Source organism: Maylandia zebra, linkage group LG23 (genome assembly GCF_041146795.1).
Source record: "Maylandia zebra isolate NMK-2024a linkage group LG23, Mzebra_GT3a, whole genome shotgun sequence".
Classification (NCBI taxonomy): Eukaryota; Metazoa; Chordata; class Actinopteri; order Cichliformes; family Cichlidae; genus Maylandia; species Maylandia zebra.
This window is the reverse complement of record NC_135188.1, coordinates 14319119-14336222: the sequence shown is the minus strand read 5'-3', so window position 1 is coordinate 14336222 and position 17104 is coordinate 14319119. Positions and strand designations below refer to the sequence as shown.

At 42.9% G+C, this 17104-nt stretch overlaps 1 protein-coding gene across 6 annotated transcripts in view; it reads left to right on the top strand.

Annotated features, from left to right (window-relative positions):
- Positions 1-17104, top strand: part of crocc2 (ciliary rootlet coiled-coil, rootletin family member 2) — a 43212-nt gene that overhangs the window by 15953 nt on the left and 10155 nt on the right. For 5 of the 6 annotated variants that reach the window (XM_076880052.1, XM_076880053.1, XM_012919571.4 and 2 more), the window contains exons 7-24: positions 795-939; positions 1373-1479; positions 2017-2223; positions 3090-3207; positions 3358-3447; positions 3540-3674; positions 4701-4900; positions 5028-5210; positions 5639-5783; positions 5873-6019; positions 6412-6642; positions 11522-11715; positions 12166-12293; positions 13440-13609; positions 13686-13865; positions 14455-14589; positions 14681-14824; positions 16857-17095. In XM_076880052.1, coding sequence (XP_076736167.1) covers positions 795-939; positions 1373-1479; positions 2017-2223; positions 3090-3207; positions 3358-3447; positions 3540-3674; positions 4701-4900; positions 5028-5210; positions 5639-5783; positions 5873-6019; positions 6412-6642; positions 11522-11715; positions 12166-12293; positions 13440-13609; positions 13686-13865; positions 14455-14589; positions 14681-14824; positions 16857-17095 — 2898 coding nt within the window. The remainder of the gene's footprint in view (positions 1-794; positions 940-1372; positions 1480-2016; positions 2224-3089; positions 3208-3357; positions 3448-3539; positions 3675-4700; positions 4901-5027; positions 5211-5638; positions 5784-5872; positions 6020-6411; positions 6643-11521; positions 11716-12165; positions 12294-13439; positions 13610-13685; positions 13866-14454; positions 14590-14680; positions 14825-16856; positions 17096-17104) is intronic. The other variant, XM_004552849.4, reaches the window with a different exon arrangement.

Sequence of the window (17104 nt, the reverse complement as noted above, 5' to 3'; positions counted from 1 at the left end):
CAGTAGTCGCTCGAGCTTCCCTGCAGTTCTTCCTTTCCCCGTGCTGCAAGGGAGAGGCTGAAACCTGCCCTTGGCAAATGACCTCGGCATCCAATTTGTCAGAGAAAATTAGTGGGACTGTTTTGACTCTGTTCTCCAGAACATTTTAATAATGCTCCACATTAAACGTGGGCCAACCTCTGGAGCCGAGGCCAGATTTTAATGCCTAGTGATTTATACAATTATGGAGCTTTATTTGAAATACCCGTGGTGCAAAGTCTGCCAGCAATCAGTCATTTTTATTGCCTAAATATCTCACTTATTGCAGAGTTACCAAGCTCTGTTCACTTTAGCACTTTGTGTAATATAAGTATAGTGTAGAGATAAGTCCCACAGCTACCACTTACAAGTCCTCATTATTGAATCCCTCTTTCCTCACATGTCAGTTCCCTTTTAACTCGATATCATCCCATTCATGCAAACAAGGGTTTGGCTGCCTCTCAGACAGATAACCAAGCAAAACAATGTAGCGTGCTTTACTGTAAGAGGGTGTGTGTTGAGTGTGAGAATGATGTAAACATTTGGTAAATGACTCTACAGGCAGATCTGGTTGATATTAAATCTTATTCAACACAGATATTGTAAAACTGTCACACATGTTTACCCTGTAAGCGCAGCTGGCAAGTGTGGATCTAAAAGAAATATATGTTTGAGTGATAATGCTGACTATAAGAAGTTTGGGTTCTGTGACAGGGTTTATAGGAGGCTGTCAACACGGCTATTTGTCACTTTGTCATACGATGGGTTTTTTCCAGGAGTGCCAGCCTCAGCCAAGTGAATTCCATGCTGCGGGAACAGCTGGACCAGGTGGGCACTGTCAACAAGGGGCTAACCGAGAGCTTATGGAAGGCCCGTGAAGATGCCGAGTCGTGTGATACTCGTTTGCGGAGAGAGCAAGAGGTGAGAAAAACCTCAGGAATGAGGTGCTTGAGGCAGAAAGGCAACGGGGTTCATCCCTTTCTGTATAGAGATTGTGCAATTAAACTCCTGTTGAGTTCACATGGGGTGGGAATTCCATTCATAGCCAGTTTTGTCAATTCATTCTCATTCCCTGTTCATTTCACTGCTATGATTTTTGAGTTGTTGTTTCCTGTGAAAACATTCCAACTGCTGAGGGGGAGGAAAATTTTGTGCAAACAATCTGGCGTTCGTGCTGTAAATGGGCTACATCTGTTGATTCAGGGAAATCCAATTATTTGTATGTTTGCCAGCGTGAGTCCAGGAGTTCTATTATTGCATCTGCTTGGGATCACAATAAAATTAAAGGTTGCTATAAGCAGCCCACACCACCTTAACGCCAGGTTCTACTCCGGTTTGCTGCTTGTCTCTGCAGACGTGTGCCTCCCGGTTGAGTCGGGAACAGGCTCATGTCAGAGCGCTGTGGCGCCAGGCCGCCTCCCTGCGGAGCAGTTTCACCCAGCTAAGGACGTTCACTGACAGGTGAGTGTGGCGTGCTGCCAGAATCCCTCCGGCAAGTCAGAATTCCACAAAACCCCCACCTTCTCCTGTGAGTCTCACAACTGTGACAACAATCCACCTCTCTCAGCCACACATCAAAGTGGAGCAGGTCAACAAGGTCATTGGCCCCTGCTTATTGTTTCTCACTGTGGGGAAATACTGCTCAAGGTGCCTGCACTCACTGTTAAAATCATCCATCAGGACGAAGCCTAAGCTGTTGTCTTCAGGGAGACTTGGCTTCTATAGTGCTGAACCACTGTATTGTAGAGTACTTTGCTTTTATAGTCAGTGCTCAGTTCATAGACAGCTTTGTCATGTCAGATGCTGAGCTGCAACTTAAACTTAAGACACTTCAAAGAGAGCTCAGTTCTCAGAGCTTAATCATGAGAGGCATTCATCATCTTTTTAAAAAAAAATTAGGATAAAAGTTTGCAACTGAATGTAACCATCATCCGCTTTTCTTATGCTTTAAATAATTTCAAATGTCATAACACATTCTGCAATCCTTATTTTCAACAGAACTCTGTCTGATATGCGTACCGAGTGTGTCGCAGCTAGCCGGCAGCTGCACGCTGCCTGTATGAATTTAGAGGCCAGAGTAACACAAGGAAGCCCCTGTGGTGGTGTGGAGATGTCCGCTCTGGAGAGGCAGCTGAAGGACAAGCTGAAAGAGGCTATGCAGCTTCAGGCTCAGTGCGATGCAGAGAAAGTCAAACTCAATTCCAGGTAAAGGCCTCCCCAAGTACAAATGTCAAGATTAAAGTCAACGTGTCAAGATTAAGTACAAGATGGTAAAGTTAAAGTCAACATCTCAGAATTAATGTCGGGATGTCAATATTAATATCAAGAACAAAGTCGAGATGTTTAGATAAAAGTCAAGATGATGAAAACGAGGTGAAATCTACTGAGTTAACTTTATTCTTGAAATGTAAAGTGTAATATTGACTTTTTACTTTTTCTCTCAAAGCTTTAACTTTATTCTCAAAATGCCAAAACTCTTCTTCCTCTAACTTTTATTTTTTCAGCTCAGCTTTATTCCTGACATTTCAACTTTTTATTGACTTTATTCTCAAAAAGCAACATACCTAAAAGAAATCTACCATGTCTGTCTTTTAACTTAATGTGGTTCTTGTGTTCCTTTGTGAAAATGTCCTATGGTTACCTTCATTTTGTTTAACAACCATCCACCGCTGGTTTCAGACTGAATATAGTAACTGAGTAACTCAATCTGTGGGTTAGACTAACTGCTCTGGGCCGTCACTATTCCATTTTCATAAACTGAAACAGGAATACTGGCTTCAAGGTCATGTGCAGTGCGATTGGTTGATCATTTAGGAAATTCTTATTTTTCTATGCCTGAATGAAAAGACAAGTATAATCCTTTTGATGAAACCCCAAACCTTTATATATGGAGTAAATCTAGTTCTTTTATCTAGTAATGGGAATCAAGTCTTTTGTGCCATCTCTTGTAGACTATGAGCAGAACATGATAGCATTGATGGTCTAGAGGGAGGAGTACATCCCAGTCTCTTTCTGTCTTCTCCTTGATGTCTCCTGAACTCTCCTGAACCCTCTTTTCATGGTCTATCTAGAATCCTGGAACTGACCGACACAATGAAGCACCTCCAAAGCCAGAACAGTGAGAAAGATATCAGCCTCAACACCATGCAGATCAGTCTGGACAGGATGGTAGGACCTTGGGAATATATGGTAGGAGGTGACAGATAGCTAAATTGGCTCTAGTCTGGACCTGAGGCTTGATAAAGTCCATAACTTCCTAGTCTAGAGGGCTGCAGTCTGGGGAATGTCAGACTTACTCCATGTACGCTGCTTATCTGACTTAAATGGTTTCCTGCTCAGGAGACAAGGCGAACCGAGGATAAAGCAGAGATGGAAATACTCCACACAGAGATCCAAGCCCTCCAAAAGATTTTACACCATGTTCACCAGGTCGGAACAAAACAAAGTAGTGAATTAGATTGTGAAGCTGTTATGCAATGAAGTCAATAATGCCTTTTATTTTTACTATAATTTCTTTATAGTTAGTGAGCAGTGAGGGGGACGGCTGTGGCCCTGAGAGTGTGTCATCCTCGCCTCTTCATGGCCGTTCTCCTCTTAGGAACGCTACTGTGATATCAGTACAGAATGCTCTCTCCAAACACCAGAAACAAACACAGGTATAACAGTTATCTAACACACAGTCTGTGCGCTTCTTCTAATTTATATCTGCAAAAGTCAAACTTTTGGGCATATACTTGTAGTATGTAATTTCAAAGAAACAACAATCTCCCCACTTTGTAATAACAGTTTTGTGTTTATAAACACACGTAACACATGTGTTTATGTGTTAAGAGTGTGTTTGCCTTGCAGGTTTGTGTCTTTGATTACATGCTTTAACATTACCTAGTCCTCTTATCCACAATGAACTTTAAATAGTTTAAATAGTTTATTGCCTATAAATGGAATGAGCTACACAAAACTGTGAGGACATTAACTACTACTATAAGCTACTATGAAGTGATTTTTTTTTTCATTTTTTTACTTTTTCTGTGATCATTATTTGTCATATTTGTCAACTTAAAAAAGTTAAAACTTAAAAAAAAGTTTAAAAAGTTAAAAAGTTAAAAAAGTTCCTACCTCAGCTGGACTGATCAGAATCAGCTGATTTGTTTTTAGGGTGTTTAATAAAGACATGAAAAACTTTCATACCTTCACATTCTGAATATTTTCCAAGTAACAGGGCCACAAAGCACATAACGGAAACTTCGCAGGTTCAGAGTCAGTTCATTTTTGCAGCATTTTTGAGCCATTGTAGCTTTACAAATCCAGGAGAATGTGAAATTTTCAGGGCTGAAAAACACATTTAAGATCTGTTGATGCAACGTGGAAATGTAGTACTTTTACATCCTCTGCAAGTGTCACAGTCTAAACTCAGAATCGTGGGTTTGAATCCTTTGGCTTAAAGCGCCTTAAAGTGACTGTTGTTGTGACTTGGCGACTTGTTGTAATGTGGCGTTGTATGGGTAGAATTTAATGAATTGTATTGGCGATTCTAAATCAGCTTCAGGTATGAATGAGTGTGAATGGTTGTCTGTGTCTCTCTCATTGTTTCTTCTCATGTAACTCTGTGTTATGTGAATTTTTATGTTGCAGCCTTTCAAGCATAAAAAGCTCAATCACTCACACTGACATATAACCTGCAGGAGCTACGTGCACGTTTGGGGGCTGCTCTGGAGCAAGTGGATACACTGCGCGAACACCAGCAAGAGAGGGATGCTGAGAGGAGAGAGTTGGAGCAGAAGATTCAGGATGTGAGGCGGGAAAGTCAGGAGGATAAAAAAGCTCTGGAAGAAAGCCTCAGGGACAGCAACAGATATCACCGCTCACTGGAGCTCATCTCCAGGTACATCCTCACCAAGTACTTCTACTTCTTTTTCTTGACTACACTTTGATTTTGGCATTTAGAAAGCTATTGAACATGCTTTGTCTCTTTCATGTCCACTGCTTATTTCTTTCACCACATCACACAGTGAAAAAAGCAGCCTGGAGAAGCTGCTGTCGGGGCTTCAGCAGGAAGTGGACTCCCAGCGTGCTGAGATGGAGGTACTACGGAGCTCCTCGCTAGAACTTCAGAGACAGAGGGATCTCCTGAGGCAGCAAAGGGAGGATCTAGAGATGCAGCTGGCACGCCAGAACACGGAGGCCCAAAGAGGGTACAGCAAGATCACAGAGAATGACCATTACACAAAGCACATCCTGACAGGCGTGATTGTTTTCAAGCCCCGTTTGTTTAGAGTTCAGATCAGTAACACATGTCATTCTCCAGCCGGCAATGCACCCACATGACATTTGGATGAAAATGTAAATGATTTACATAGCATTACTGAACTCATGCATGAGGGATACTTTTCTTTCCCATTTTCAGGGTTTCTTGGGCTAAAAAATTTGATTAGCTGAGAATTGGAGAAGGACATGCAATTGAACAAAAAACAAGAAAAACAGAAAAAAGAAAACTCGGCACTTATGCCAACATTTCTTCATTTTTTTTTAAAGTACAGATGGATTACTGTTAAAGGGATCGTGTGTGAGACCAGCAGAACAGTGGTGGGGAGTTAAACATGTGATATAATTTCTGTTTCAGTGAGAGGAGTTTGCAGGAGCTCGAAGGGAAGCACTCGGATCTGCGCAGGGAGCTTGTGATGGTGAAGGAGGCTCTGAGCCAAATCACCCTGCAGAAGGAGGTGTTGGAGGATGACAAGGCCAGCCTCACTCTGGCTCTCTCCAAGGTTAACAACTCAGCTCCTCAGCGCAAGTTTTGCAAAGTTTCTCTGAGATCTGTCATAATTCTTTTAATATTATTTGAATCACTCTGCAGATTGAGTCTCAGAGTGCTGCGCAGGAACTGGCCTTCAACAAACTCCAGAATCAGGAGGCGGCGCTGAAAGATTCTCTCGACAAAATGGCCGCCCTTAGTGAAGGCTTAGCAAAAGACAAGGTGGAGCTCAGTCGTATTCTGCTGGAGGTCAGTAGCCATGCAGTTCCCCCATAACATACAAAAAAAGTAGAGAGCACGAGGTGAGATGACTAACTTGCTCTGCTGTGTGCTGCACTGTGAGTCACAGATCTGTCATCAGGTGCTCCCAAACTTACAGTATATAAATCATATAACTAATATATAAAGACTATAGGGTTGATTTTGATCAAGAGCATATTATTTGATATTATTGACTTGGAAAATTTCTCTTGGTCTCACAAAGTCATATAGCTCTACTCTATACCTGCAGTTTTTGTATCCTGGTGATTGCTGAAATTAAAGTTAATTTAGAAAATAAATAAGTGCCCAGAGGTGTAACCAAGCAGACTTGCTACTAGAAGGAAAGGAAGTAAAATGAAATATCCTGGCTTCCCTTCCAGACAGAAGGAGAGAAGAGGGAGCTCTGTGAACGTAGACGGGAAGCCGAGGCGGAGCGGGCAGCAGCCAGAGAGGATGCAGCGCGGGCACAAAAGGAGATGATGGATCTGCTCGCCGAGAAGCAAGCCCTGGAGAGCTCCCACAGCCACTTGCAGGATCTCTGCCAGAAGCTAGAAGCAGAGCTGAGTCTCCTGCAGAAGGAGAAAGCTCAGGCCCTGGAGAAGCGCTCGCAGGTCAGGCCGCTCACGCTCCTCCCTACTCCCGACGCCTTGGAGAATTGGCTGATGTTATTAACAGCTTTCAGCAGGTTCACGGAGCTTGTTGTCACATTAAAATGCATAGGAGGTCCTGGATGCATCTGCTGTGTTTTTTCCTCTCACATTTGATATGCAGCGCTCCACTGTGTGTTTTATATGTAACTTGGGACATAACAAGCAGAGGACCTTGGTGAACAAATGTGAACTGGAAAAGATAAATAGACAGACATATAATATCCAGCAGGAGTTTTGGTGAAAGCAGCAATAAATTAACACCTAAAGTATTTCCATTCTTCCTCAGCAGATCCAGATCCCCCTGTTCCGTCCTCTAAAGAATGAAAAGAATCCTCTCCTGCTGTATTATCTGTTCTGAATGTGAAACTGGGATATCCATGTTGATCTGAGCAAAAATATAACAAACCTAAAAAATCTGACAAATTCCATCCAAACATTTTTAGATAGCTTATCTGTAAAAATAAATCAAACTTGGATGAAGCAAACCCTGTAGCGGCATGCATCGCACTGAGCTCATGTTTCATCCCCATATTGGGGGCCTACACACATCCATAACATTGGTGTAATTCATCCACTTGAATATTTACCTAAAGAGAGGCTGAAAGACATTGTGTGCTAATATTTAGTTAGTGTGAGTTCATTTTTTTTGTTTGGTCCAAAATCAAATTATAGTGATTGTTGCTTTTCAAACATTCTGCCGCAGTGAAATATTAGAAGTAGCAGGGGTTGGTTAAATATAGTGTGCTAGTGTGTCAGTAACTGGTACAGTATATTAGGGTCATTCTGAGTACTTACTGATAAGACTAATCACACCTTAAACACTGGTCAGCACCAATTAATAGTTTCAATACACTGCACCAACTTATTGTCTCTGATGTAGAGGAACACAAACAGCCATTGATGCAATGCATGTTTGACCAGTTTTCTAATAATTCACTGGTGGAAACTTCAAAAGTGTCTTTTAAGTTAAACTTCAAGACTCAGCATGTGGAATAGGTGGCTACTCAGAACAAGTTACAGCACTGGAAAGACTTCATATGGAATCACCCGACTAGTGTCGTGTGAAAAAGCAAGTTTAGTACAGCCAGTTAATATCTAGCTTGTAGAACCACCTTTATATAAGCAATAAGTTGATTGTTTTTTTTGTATGATATTTTCAGTCTTTCGCATGGTTGTGGATGAATTTTGGCCCGCTCTTCTTTACAGGGTTGCTTCAATTCATTGTGGTTTGCAGGTGTTTAAATATGCGCAGCTCTCTTATGGTCTTGAAGCCTGGACTTTGAGTTTGTCATTGCAAAACCATGATTCCTTTTTTTCTCCCACTCTGTTGTACATTTGCTGCAGTTCTTGGGGTCATTGTCCTGTTGCATGAGCCAGTTTGGGCCAAGCTTTGGCTTTCATACAGATGGACTCACATTTTACTCTAAAAAACTTTGGCATGCAGAGGAGTTCGTGGTTGATTCTTTGACTGCAAAGTGCATCACATCATCAGCCCTCCTTCATTGTGTTGACAGTTGATATGAGATTTTTGTGCTGTGTTATTTTTCTCCAAAAGGGGTGGTGTCTTATGGTCAAACATCTCCCCTTTGGTTGTGTCTGTCAAAAGATGCAAGTTTGTGAACAAATTGTGGTGTCACATTGGTTGTAGAGAAGAGGCTTCTTCTTGCCAACCCTTCCAAATAAGCCATACTTGTTCTTTTTTTGCCCCCCTTGTACTTCGATGAGTCTTTACACACTAACTAAGGCTGTAGAGAGATGAGACAGTCTGACATTGGGGTGAATTCACACTTCTGGGAAGGCTTTGGTTGTGTGTTAACACACACTGTAATGCTCCAGATCAGACAAAATTTGTACTTTTATAAAAGCTGTTGACACTTAATAGTGATCTACTAATTAAGTGCATCTTTTTAACATATGGCTGCTACCTACCCTTTTAATTCCTACAGAAGCTGTGAGAGTGGAACCCTGTGAAGCTTCTTTCTCCATATGTATATATTGTATGTATTATATTTTGTATAAAAAAAAAAAAATGTAAGGTTGGACCCGGGAAGCTTTATTCACAGTAAGACAAGAAAAGATGGGCGTGTGTTACTCAGGTGGCTGCTAACAGCGGTAATGGAGCTCTGGGAGAATCTTTGAAATGGGAGAGAATCAGTTAATGAAGTCCAGAGCTGTGAGGTTGCCTGAGATTGCTTAATGATTCTCAGCTTAGAAATCTTACTTTGTCCGGGGAGAAGGGTGAGACAAGGGAGGGGTAGCTGGTAGGCAGGCTGGCAAATACTTGTTTCCAAAGAAAGTCAGAAAACATGAATGCAGATGAAGAACAAATCCGACTGTGGTCTTTTGACTCCACTATAGGCAGCAGGGAGGTTTCAAAAGCAGTAAAGCAGGAACTCCAGGAGGTAAACTGGGAAGCAGATCAAACGCAAGAGTTACTTTGCGAAACTTGCAGAAATCTCAGTTACACGAGGTTGGCCGATTTACCACCAAAGTGGAGGCGACAATCTGGTGGAGACACTGCCACAGCCGGTCCTTAAGTACCTAGTACTGATGAAGGTAATGAGTTGCATGTGTGCAGAAACAAACCCGAGAAACGACAGCTCTGCCCAGCTCTTCACCTGAGAGCAAGACAGAGAGAGAGAGAGAGAGAGAAACCGACAGCATATACTCATATGAACTGAAAGCTCTTGTGCTTATTATAGAAGCAAATCAATATGCTTTTAAATTAAAATAAAAAACAAACCTTCCCTCAAAATGATTCAGTCCATTCTTCAACTTATTTTCTTTGCAAACTTAAAACAAAGGATGTGTGAGACATTTATTATTTATTTTTGGAACCATTTTGTTAGTTCCATTATTTCACGGTTGAATCATGTTTCAGTGCAGTTACTATACTGTTACGGGGCGCTGTGTCTCCTAATGAATGTTTATGGAGGCAGGAGGTCTGTCTAAATTTAAAATCATTAGAGCCAAATTTTTTAGTGGTTTAGTATTTATTTCTGCTAGAATTTTCATGTTTCACAGGGTTCACCCACCTAAAAGGTTCATTGTCCTCCCCAAAAGACACATCACTGTAGTTTCCAGGTCTGAAATCTTAAACCAAAGAAATTATTTAAACTCGCAATCTTTGTAATGGCCTCCAGGGGGCCACAGCTCTAGTTCCAAAAAGACTCCATATATAGATGTCTGTGTGAAAATAGCCGTCAGCTCCTCTACTCTGTGACCTCAGGGAACAATTTACTAATTGATTGCTTTTTTTTAGGCCATATTCAATCAAACATGAACTTTATTTGACAAATTGTGATGAGTTTTGGAGTCGGAAAAGGGGATTATCCAGGGTATAATCATGAGATAGTCCTCTGTTTCACAGTCAGATCTGCCCCTCATTTCAAGACACTAAGATGGCAACAGGACTTCACTAACCACTGGTTGAAGTCATGGTGTCCCTCTCTCCACTCCTCTGCTACCCTGTGTCTTCTTCAGTTTGGATATTGCTGAAATACAAGTTGTTCAAAAGGCATCTCTGAACCACATCAGCTAATTTGCTTTCAGATGGAAAGGAGCAGCAGCGCTAAACTCAAGGGCTATGTTGGTTGCCCTGTTTAAAGGCTGACCCAGACACCCTTCAGATGAACCTCACCCCGCCCCCCACATAGCAAGCAGGTCTGGCCCGGATCTGGTATCAAGCCGGCACTGCTGGCTGACTTCTGGCACGATAAGACATATGTCATCCAGATATGGGTCAGGTCTGGCAATGTAGCCACTGTTTGTGCGATGGAATGCCATATCTGGCCGATTGTGGTTTGGTTTATGTGGCCCAGGCTCATAGAAAACAGGTCTGGCCCGGATCCGGCATCAAACTGGCACTTCTGACTGACCGGTGTCATGGCAGGGTGTATGTCAACCAGATGTGGGCCAGGTCTGGCAATGATGGCACTATTTATGTTCCTATTTTCCTATTTTAGTTAGAAGATCCAAATGTCTTGTTGCAATACTATACTGCTATGGTAGCCAAAGTTTCAAATGCAGGTTTGACAGGTTTGTGAGTGGGCACTTTATCCAAAACCTATTGAGGGTTTACTCATGTTTACCACTGGGTGGTTGTAGCTCAGGAGGTAGAGCAGGTCACCTACTGATCGGAAGGTTAGTGGTTCGATCCCTGGCTCCTCCAGTCTGCATGCCAAGAGTGTGAATGTGTATGAATTTAGTTAGGAAGCACTCGGTTTAGAGAAAATGGGTGAATGTAGCATGTTGTATAGAACACTTTCAGTAATCTTGAATAGTGAAAAGCGCTACATAAGAATCAGTCCATTCACTGTCTGAACAGAGTTTTGTCATGTTACTTTTGAACTATTATGCACATGTTGTTATTACATGGCTTGATTAAGGTACACATTAGGCTGACATCTGGGGCCAGAGCTGAAACTTCTGGGCAATGACAGGGCCACCAGTGTGTCTGCAACTGGTCTTGTGCTGGCCCATGTGTGGGCCACCTCTGGCAAACCTGATCTGGGCCACCGAAGGGCCGTCATTCTTTGCGGTATGTGGGCCATGTGTAAGCACATTGTGTGGGCCAGATCCAATCCATACCAATGTTGCTATGTGGGCCCTTATATCCATGGTTTTTCTTTATTTCATTCCTTCAGTTGCCACACGCAGGTCATGGCCATAGGTGAGGGTATCCATCTGTCTCCCACTTGTCACGAACAAGACTCTGGCTGAAAATAATCAAAAATGTATTTGTCATAAGTCTGTTGTGAATTGCAAATGCAATATTTTAATGTTTATAATGATGTTGTGTAAAGAAATGTTTTTTTTTTCTGCCTGTGCTCGTCTCCAGGTCAAAAGGCAGTTGCAATCTGTGACAGAGGAGCTGTGTGCGTGCAAGAAGGAGCTTGAGACACAGACCGCAGCCATAAAGAGAGCTACCCATGACAGGGAGGAGTTGGCCAAGGACAAGGCAGCTCTGGATGTCAAGCTAAATTCCGCTGACCGAAAGGCCTGTGGTTTCACGCAGGAGCTGGTTGCATTGAGGTCTGTGTGTGTGTTTGTGCGTATTTGTTTGTGTGGTTGGACCTCTGAAATGTTTGGGACCAATTTGATATTTAAAACCAGCTTCACCAGTTTGTTTTTTAGCATTTGCATTCAGCATAAATTGGAGTTAGGCTTGTATCAGTAATGTTTAGTTTGAGAGTGCAAGGAATGAATGTAAGTGAGCACAGTGTCCTCAAAAGCATGGGTGTATCTCTGTGTGTTTGTTTAAATAAAACCAACTGCCGTCGGGTATTTACGGTCATTTTGACTTTTTTAAACAAATTTTACTTTCTAAAGCGTAGCGAGTCTCGTGTAACAAGAGTCTTTAAGTAACATGGTTTTATTTGGAAACTACGCTTGTGATGGATTATTGGGCTTTATGACCTTCTACACCTAAAAGGTTCAAAGGTCTTTTTTCAGCACTCAAACCGTTTTACCACTGTGTTGCAGAGCAGAGAAGGAGTCCCTGGAGACGGCCCTGTTCGAGAGCCAGGAGCTTGCCTCGTCTCTGGAGGCCGAGCGCTCCAGGTTGGAGGGGGAGAGGCGCGGCTTGCTTTCAGCTAACGAGGCCTTGACGCGTGAGTAGCCCTCTCCCTCAGAGACCCCACTGTTCTCTTTGCCAAGCCCCCCGGCCGTGAAGCCTTTCCAGCAACCCACAAGAGATCCATATTTCAGCTGTGAGCTCTGCAACAGCTGGGCTGCAGCATCACTGGAGCTGCTTTCTCAGCTGACCAGGGTCTCACCACTCTGCACAAACATACGCATGAATCAGATAAGCAGGGGTTAAAGTGAACTGAAACGATCCAGCGCAGCCCTGCGGCAGCTTTAGTTGATCAGTGGTTATATCTGATAGGCAGTTTAATACATATTATTATAAATTAAGTTAATTTTCTCTGTGCCGCAGTCTGGCTTTGCTTACAGTTGATGCCATGGAGACACTTGCTCAACAAATCAGAAAATAATATTATCCCATGGTCACGCCTGCATACTTCACACACATCCTTTTAGACTCCCCTGCAGATGTGGTATTTTTCTTTTCTTGCTATAAAACAAGTACCACAGGACGGGAGTGAGTATAATTTTTTTTTCTTTTAAGTGGCAGGTAAACCTAAATTAAACTATTCAAACTTCATCAAAAACAAAAAACCTGCTGTAACTGAAAAATGTTATGTTTGGGAACGTCACTCTCAGAGATAGGAAGGTTATTTTGAAGAGTAAACATGCCTCAACAAGAGATATTTGACAAACACATTTAAAGCTTGCATGTAATGTTACCACTTTTTTCAGAGATAGTGTAAAAGGTCTTAAATTGAACAATAATGAGTTTCTGTTTCTTAAAGGTTTTATTTAAGTTTCTGTGCGTTTAACAGCTGCAGTTCAAACTGGTTAGTTTGACTTACCGTGGTAAAGCGTGGCGCTTGTGGTGTCCATGGTCAGTGTTTGGTTAGGTATTGGGTAACAGTTAAGTTTGAATTTAAGCTAATTTTGCCAAGTTCCACTTTTATGCTAGCTTTATGTAACATCCACTTACGCTGCATTTCGTATTGTATTAGTTTGTCCTTTCTGTCCACTGCACCTCAAGATCTTTGGGTCTACAAATGAGTGCCATTAAGCTAGCATGTTCTTTGATAAAAACTCTGAATAAAATATTGCTGCTTCTGTAACATCAGTGGTTTTTAAAGTTTGTCTGCAACTGAGGTACATGGATGTATTTACCTGTGCAGGTGAAGCTGCTCAGATGCGAGCAGATGCTGAACGGCAATGTGCACAAGCAAAAGAAGAAAGAAGTAAGTTGGAGGAAAAGCTGGCTCAAGTTGAGAGGAGTACCCTGCTGACTTTGACCAGCAAACAGCAAATTCACAGAGAGCAGCTCGAAGCAGAACGTCAGCAGAAGGTGCACTTTGAATTTGCTGGTCTCACTGTCTATTAATCTGTTAATTGTACTGAAGTGTCTGTTTGCTGGTCCTTAGGAGCAGCAGCGTGCAGAGCTGATGCTTCAGCGGGAGCAGGCCGAGGAGCAGCTGCGCAGACAGTGTGAGGAGCTGCGTGTGCACAGCCAGAAGGAGCTGCAGCAGGTGCGAGAAGAGCTGGCCAGGCTGAAGCAGGAGTTCGGCCAAAGTCTCCTGCAGGCTGAGAATGAAAAGCAGCAGGTACATGAGGTGGTCTTTGCAGGTTTCTTATGGTTCTTATGATTGTCAGTGATGTTTAAAATGTTTGTGTATTTGAAGGTAGGCCAGGGGACGACATCGCAATTCTGAGCATGCAGAAGATCTGCAGATGAAATATAAAAGGACTGGAAGATAATACAATTCCTAAAGAAAGCAGAAGAAGCATGAGTTACAACAGAAAAATGAGTATGCAGAATACAAACAGGGTTACAAACAGGGTTGCGTGCAGGTATAACCAGTGAGAGGAGGAAAAACACAATCAGGTGAAGGCAATCAAGGAAACATGAAGAAAGGACCTTAAAGTAAAGGAGAATAGCACAGAAAAACAATAGTTAAAGTAAACCAGGAAGTGGAAATGAGGAAGACAAAGGTTCAAATTCATTGGTAAGACAGAGGGAGACAAAGACAGGGAAAGAGTGCAGACACTAGGACAATATAAAAATTACTGACAGTAAATGACAAGTACGAACTGTGGAACCGATTTCTTTTTGTCCAAGAACCAGTGGCCAAGTCAGCTTCTTTTTCTGAGCTACGTATGAATGATTCTGACCTCGCAGTGTGTTTTGATCAGGCTTTGTCTCAGATGGAGGCAGAGAAGGCTGTCCTCACAGAGAAGCTAGCATCCCTGCGAGAGGACCTGGCCACAGCGGAAATGGATATGGAACGCCTGCAGAGGGAATCACTTCGCAAACAGGAGCAGGACAAGGTAAAAATATGACGGGAGCATACTGGCTCTGTTCACGTTTCCTTGCCGTGTTGTAACTCGGCTGACCGGTTTGTGTTTTCATATGCTGCAGAACCAAATGGCTGTCCTGCAGTCTGAGCTGCGTGAACTGCAGCTGCATTTTGAAGAGTCTTTGAACTCGCATGAGAGTGACAAAAAGAGTCTCACTGAGCAGGTCAGAGAGTTGAACCAGCAGAGAGAGCATGCGCAACAGGAGGTAGGAACTTTTAAAAAAAGTTGATGTAAGATTTTAACTTAACCTATTTTGAGTTTATTCTCACGAGTATCATAGATCAGACCAATCTGTATTCACTGTAATACATAATCATTGTGAATTAAATACCAGCCACAGGTACCAACCAAAGGACCCTGAAACATTACTTGTTTTCTGTGATTATACTTTCACCACATAATATCTAGGAAGGTACCGTGTCTCTTGTTTTTTTGTTTTTTTAAATATATGGTGTATCAGTTGGCTCTCACTAAATTGGCACAGGTTTGTACAGTAGTGTCACAGAAATGGTTCGGAAACTTTTAGTTTGTTTGGCTTGGCATTGGATGGGAGACCTTTCATCTGCTTCTGCTGTGAGGGAGAGTTTGCACCAATTTGTACCGGTACAAGCGAGAGCCATTTACCATAAGCCTATGTTGACATTGGCTGGTGTCACAGAGCTTTGCTAACATCAGGGTGCCATCAGGTGCAGCGTGTACTGGGCCAAATCCTGCAAGGAAAGGTGGTGCGGTGTCCTCTCTTAAGATTTCTACTCAGCTCGCAGTTTCTGTGTCCTTTTCCTGTCAAGTCCACAGGGGAAAAGTTTGGTTCTGTTGACCTTAATATAAACATTAAAGTGCAATTAGAGACTATAATTTTGGCTCAGTGACATACCTCTCGGAGCCAAATGAGGGAGCCGTAAATCTCATCTCTCAGGGTTGCTTAAGGTCAGGAATCCAAGCACAGGGTCGCTGGGCGTTTTAGTGAAATAACAAGCTCACACTCACCTCATTAAGATGTAACTGCAGAGCTGTAAAGGCCCCACCATGCCATGATTTAAAAGCTTGGCCTTCCTGGAAAAGGAGATTGTTTATCTGTGTGGGGCTTATTGGTTTCATTTAAAAAAGAAGCAAAATTTAGCGTCACCCTGTCTTCGTGCTGTCTCCTTAGTCGTGTCAAAGTATAGTGAATGGGGATGAGTGGAGCCAGAGCACAAGAGTTTTGAGGTTTGGCCGGCCCTCCCTACCATATATCAAGTTAGGCTTCAGCAGCGTTGTCATATTTGGCCACCCCTGCTCGCTTCCTTGTTTGATTATTTTCACTAATCCCATCTCAAGATTCTCATGTCAGAAAGCAGGAGTGAGGACATGTGACAAAGAATCGAAGAGCATGAAAGACGAAGAACGATAAGGGGAAAGAGGTAGAACGAGAAAGAGGAGGATACGGTCTCTGGTACCATAATATCAAATCAAAGTTTAAGTTAACCCCTTGTGTAAATAAGCCAGCGGTGGAGTGTTTATTTTCTCCGTCGCAGCAGCGAGAGGCTGGCTCCGCTGGGACTCCGGGTCCCCCTCTCCCATCCGCATAACACAACACTGCTGCCCTCATATTCTCTGCCTCCTCCACTGCCCTCCATCCCAAAAAATCAGATAAAATAAAGTAGAGTTGGGCTGGATCAGCACTGGCTTGTTTTTTCTCACTTTAGAGTTTATAAGGACGAACCATCTTGTGTGGCCTCTAAACATAACACTCTTCCTCCTCCTCATCCTGCTCCTTGTCCTCCCTCTTCTCCCTCCTTCTCCCCTACCACTTCACCAGGGGGGCTGCTGTTTATCATGTCGCTGTCTTCGCACTGTGAGCTGCAAAGAGGAGACAGGGAGAGACAGCACCTGGCTAAAGGCCCAACTGGCTCTTATGCGTGCCCCGCTGAGCTCGGGCCTCCCTTCAACACACAAAATGTTGCCATAAAACAGAATATAGGTCAGAGAGTATTTTGAGATAGTGCAGATAATGCTTAAAATAGGAGATGTTGAGGAATAGCTTTCAAACAGTGAGGCTATGATGCATTATCCGATCCTAAGTCGGCATGCAGGAGGATTTTGTTACCAAATAAATTCTGGGCTGGAGCGAGAAGGACTCAAGAAAAAAGCTCAGTGTTTCTAAACTATTTATTTCATTTTCTTGCTCTTGTTTGTGACCCTCTAATTTTCTTTATTGATACATCATGCCTTTAATTCTCTGTAACTTTCCCATGAAGTTGGAGGGCCTCCGTCAACAGCTGCACGAGGGAGAGGATGGACGTTTTAAAGGGCAAAGGGAGTTGATTGAGGCTCACAGAGAGCTTCAGGGCTGTGCACAGGAGCGAGACAAGTTACGCAAAGATGCTGTGGACCTGAGAAGGCTCTTGGGTAATGAGACCCGAGAGAAAGAAGCCATCCAAGCCTCAAACCAGGAGCTGAGAGCTCTCGTCAAGCGAGCCGAAAGTGATAACAGCAGGTATGGCTG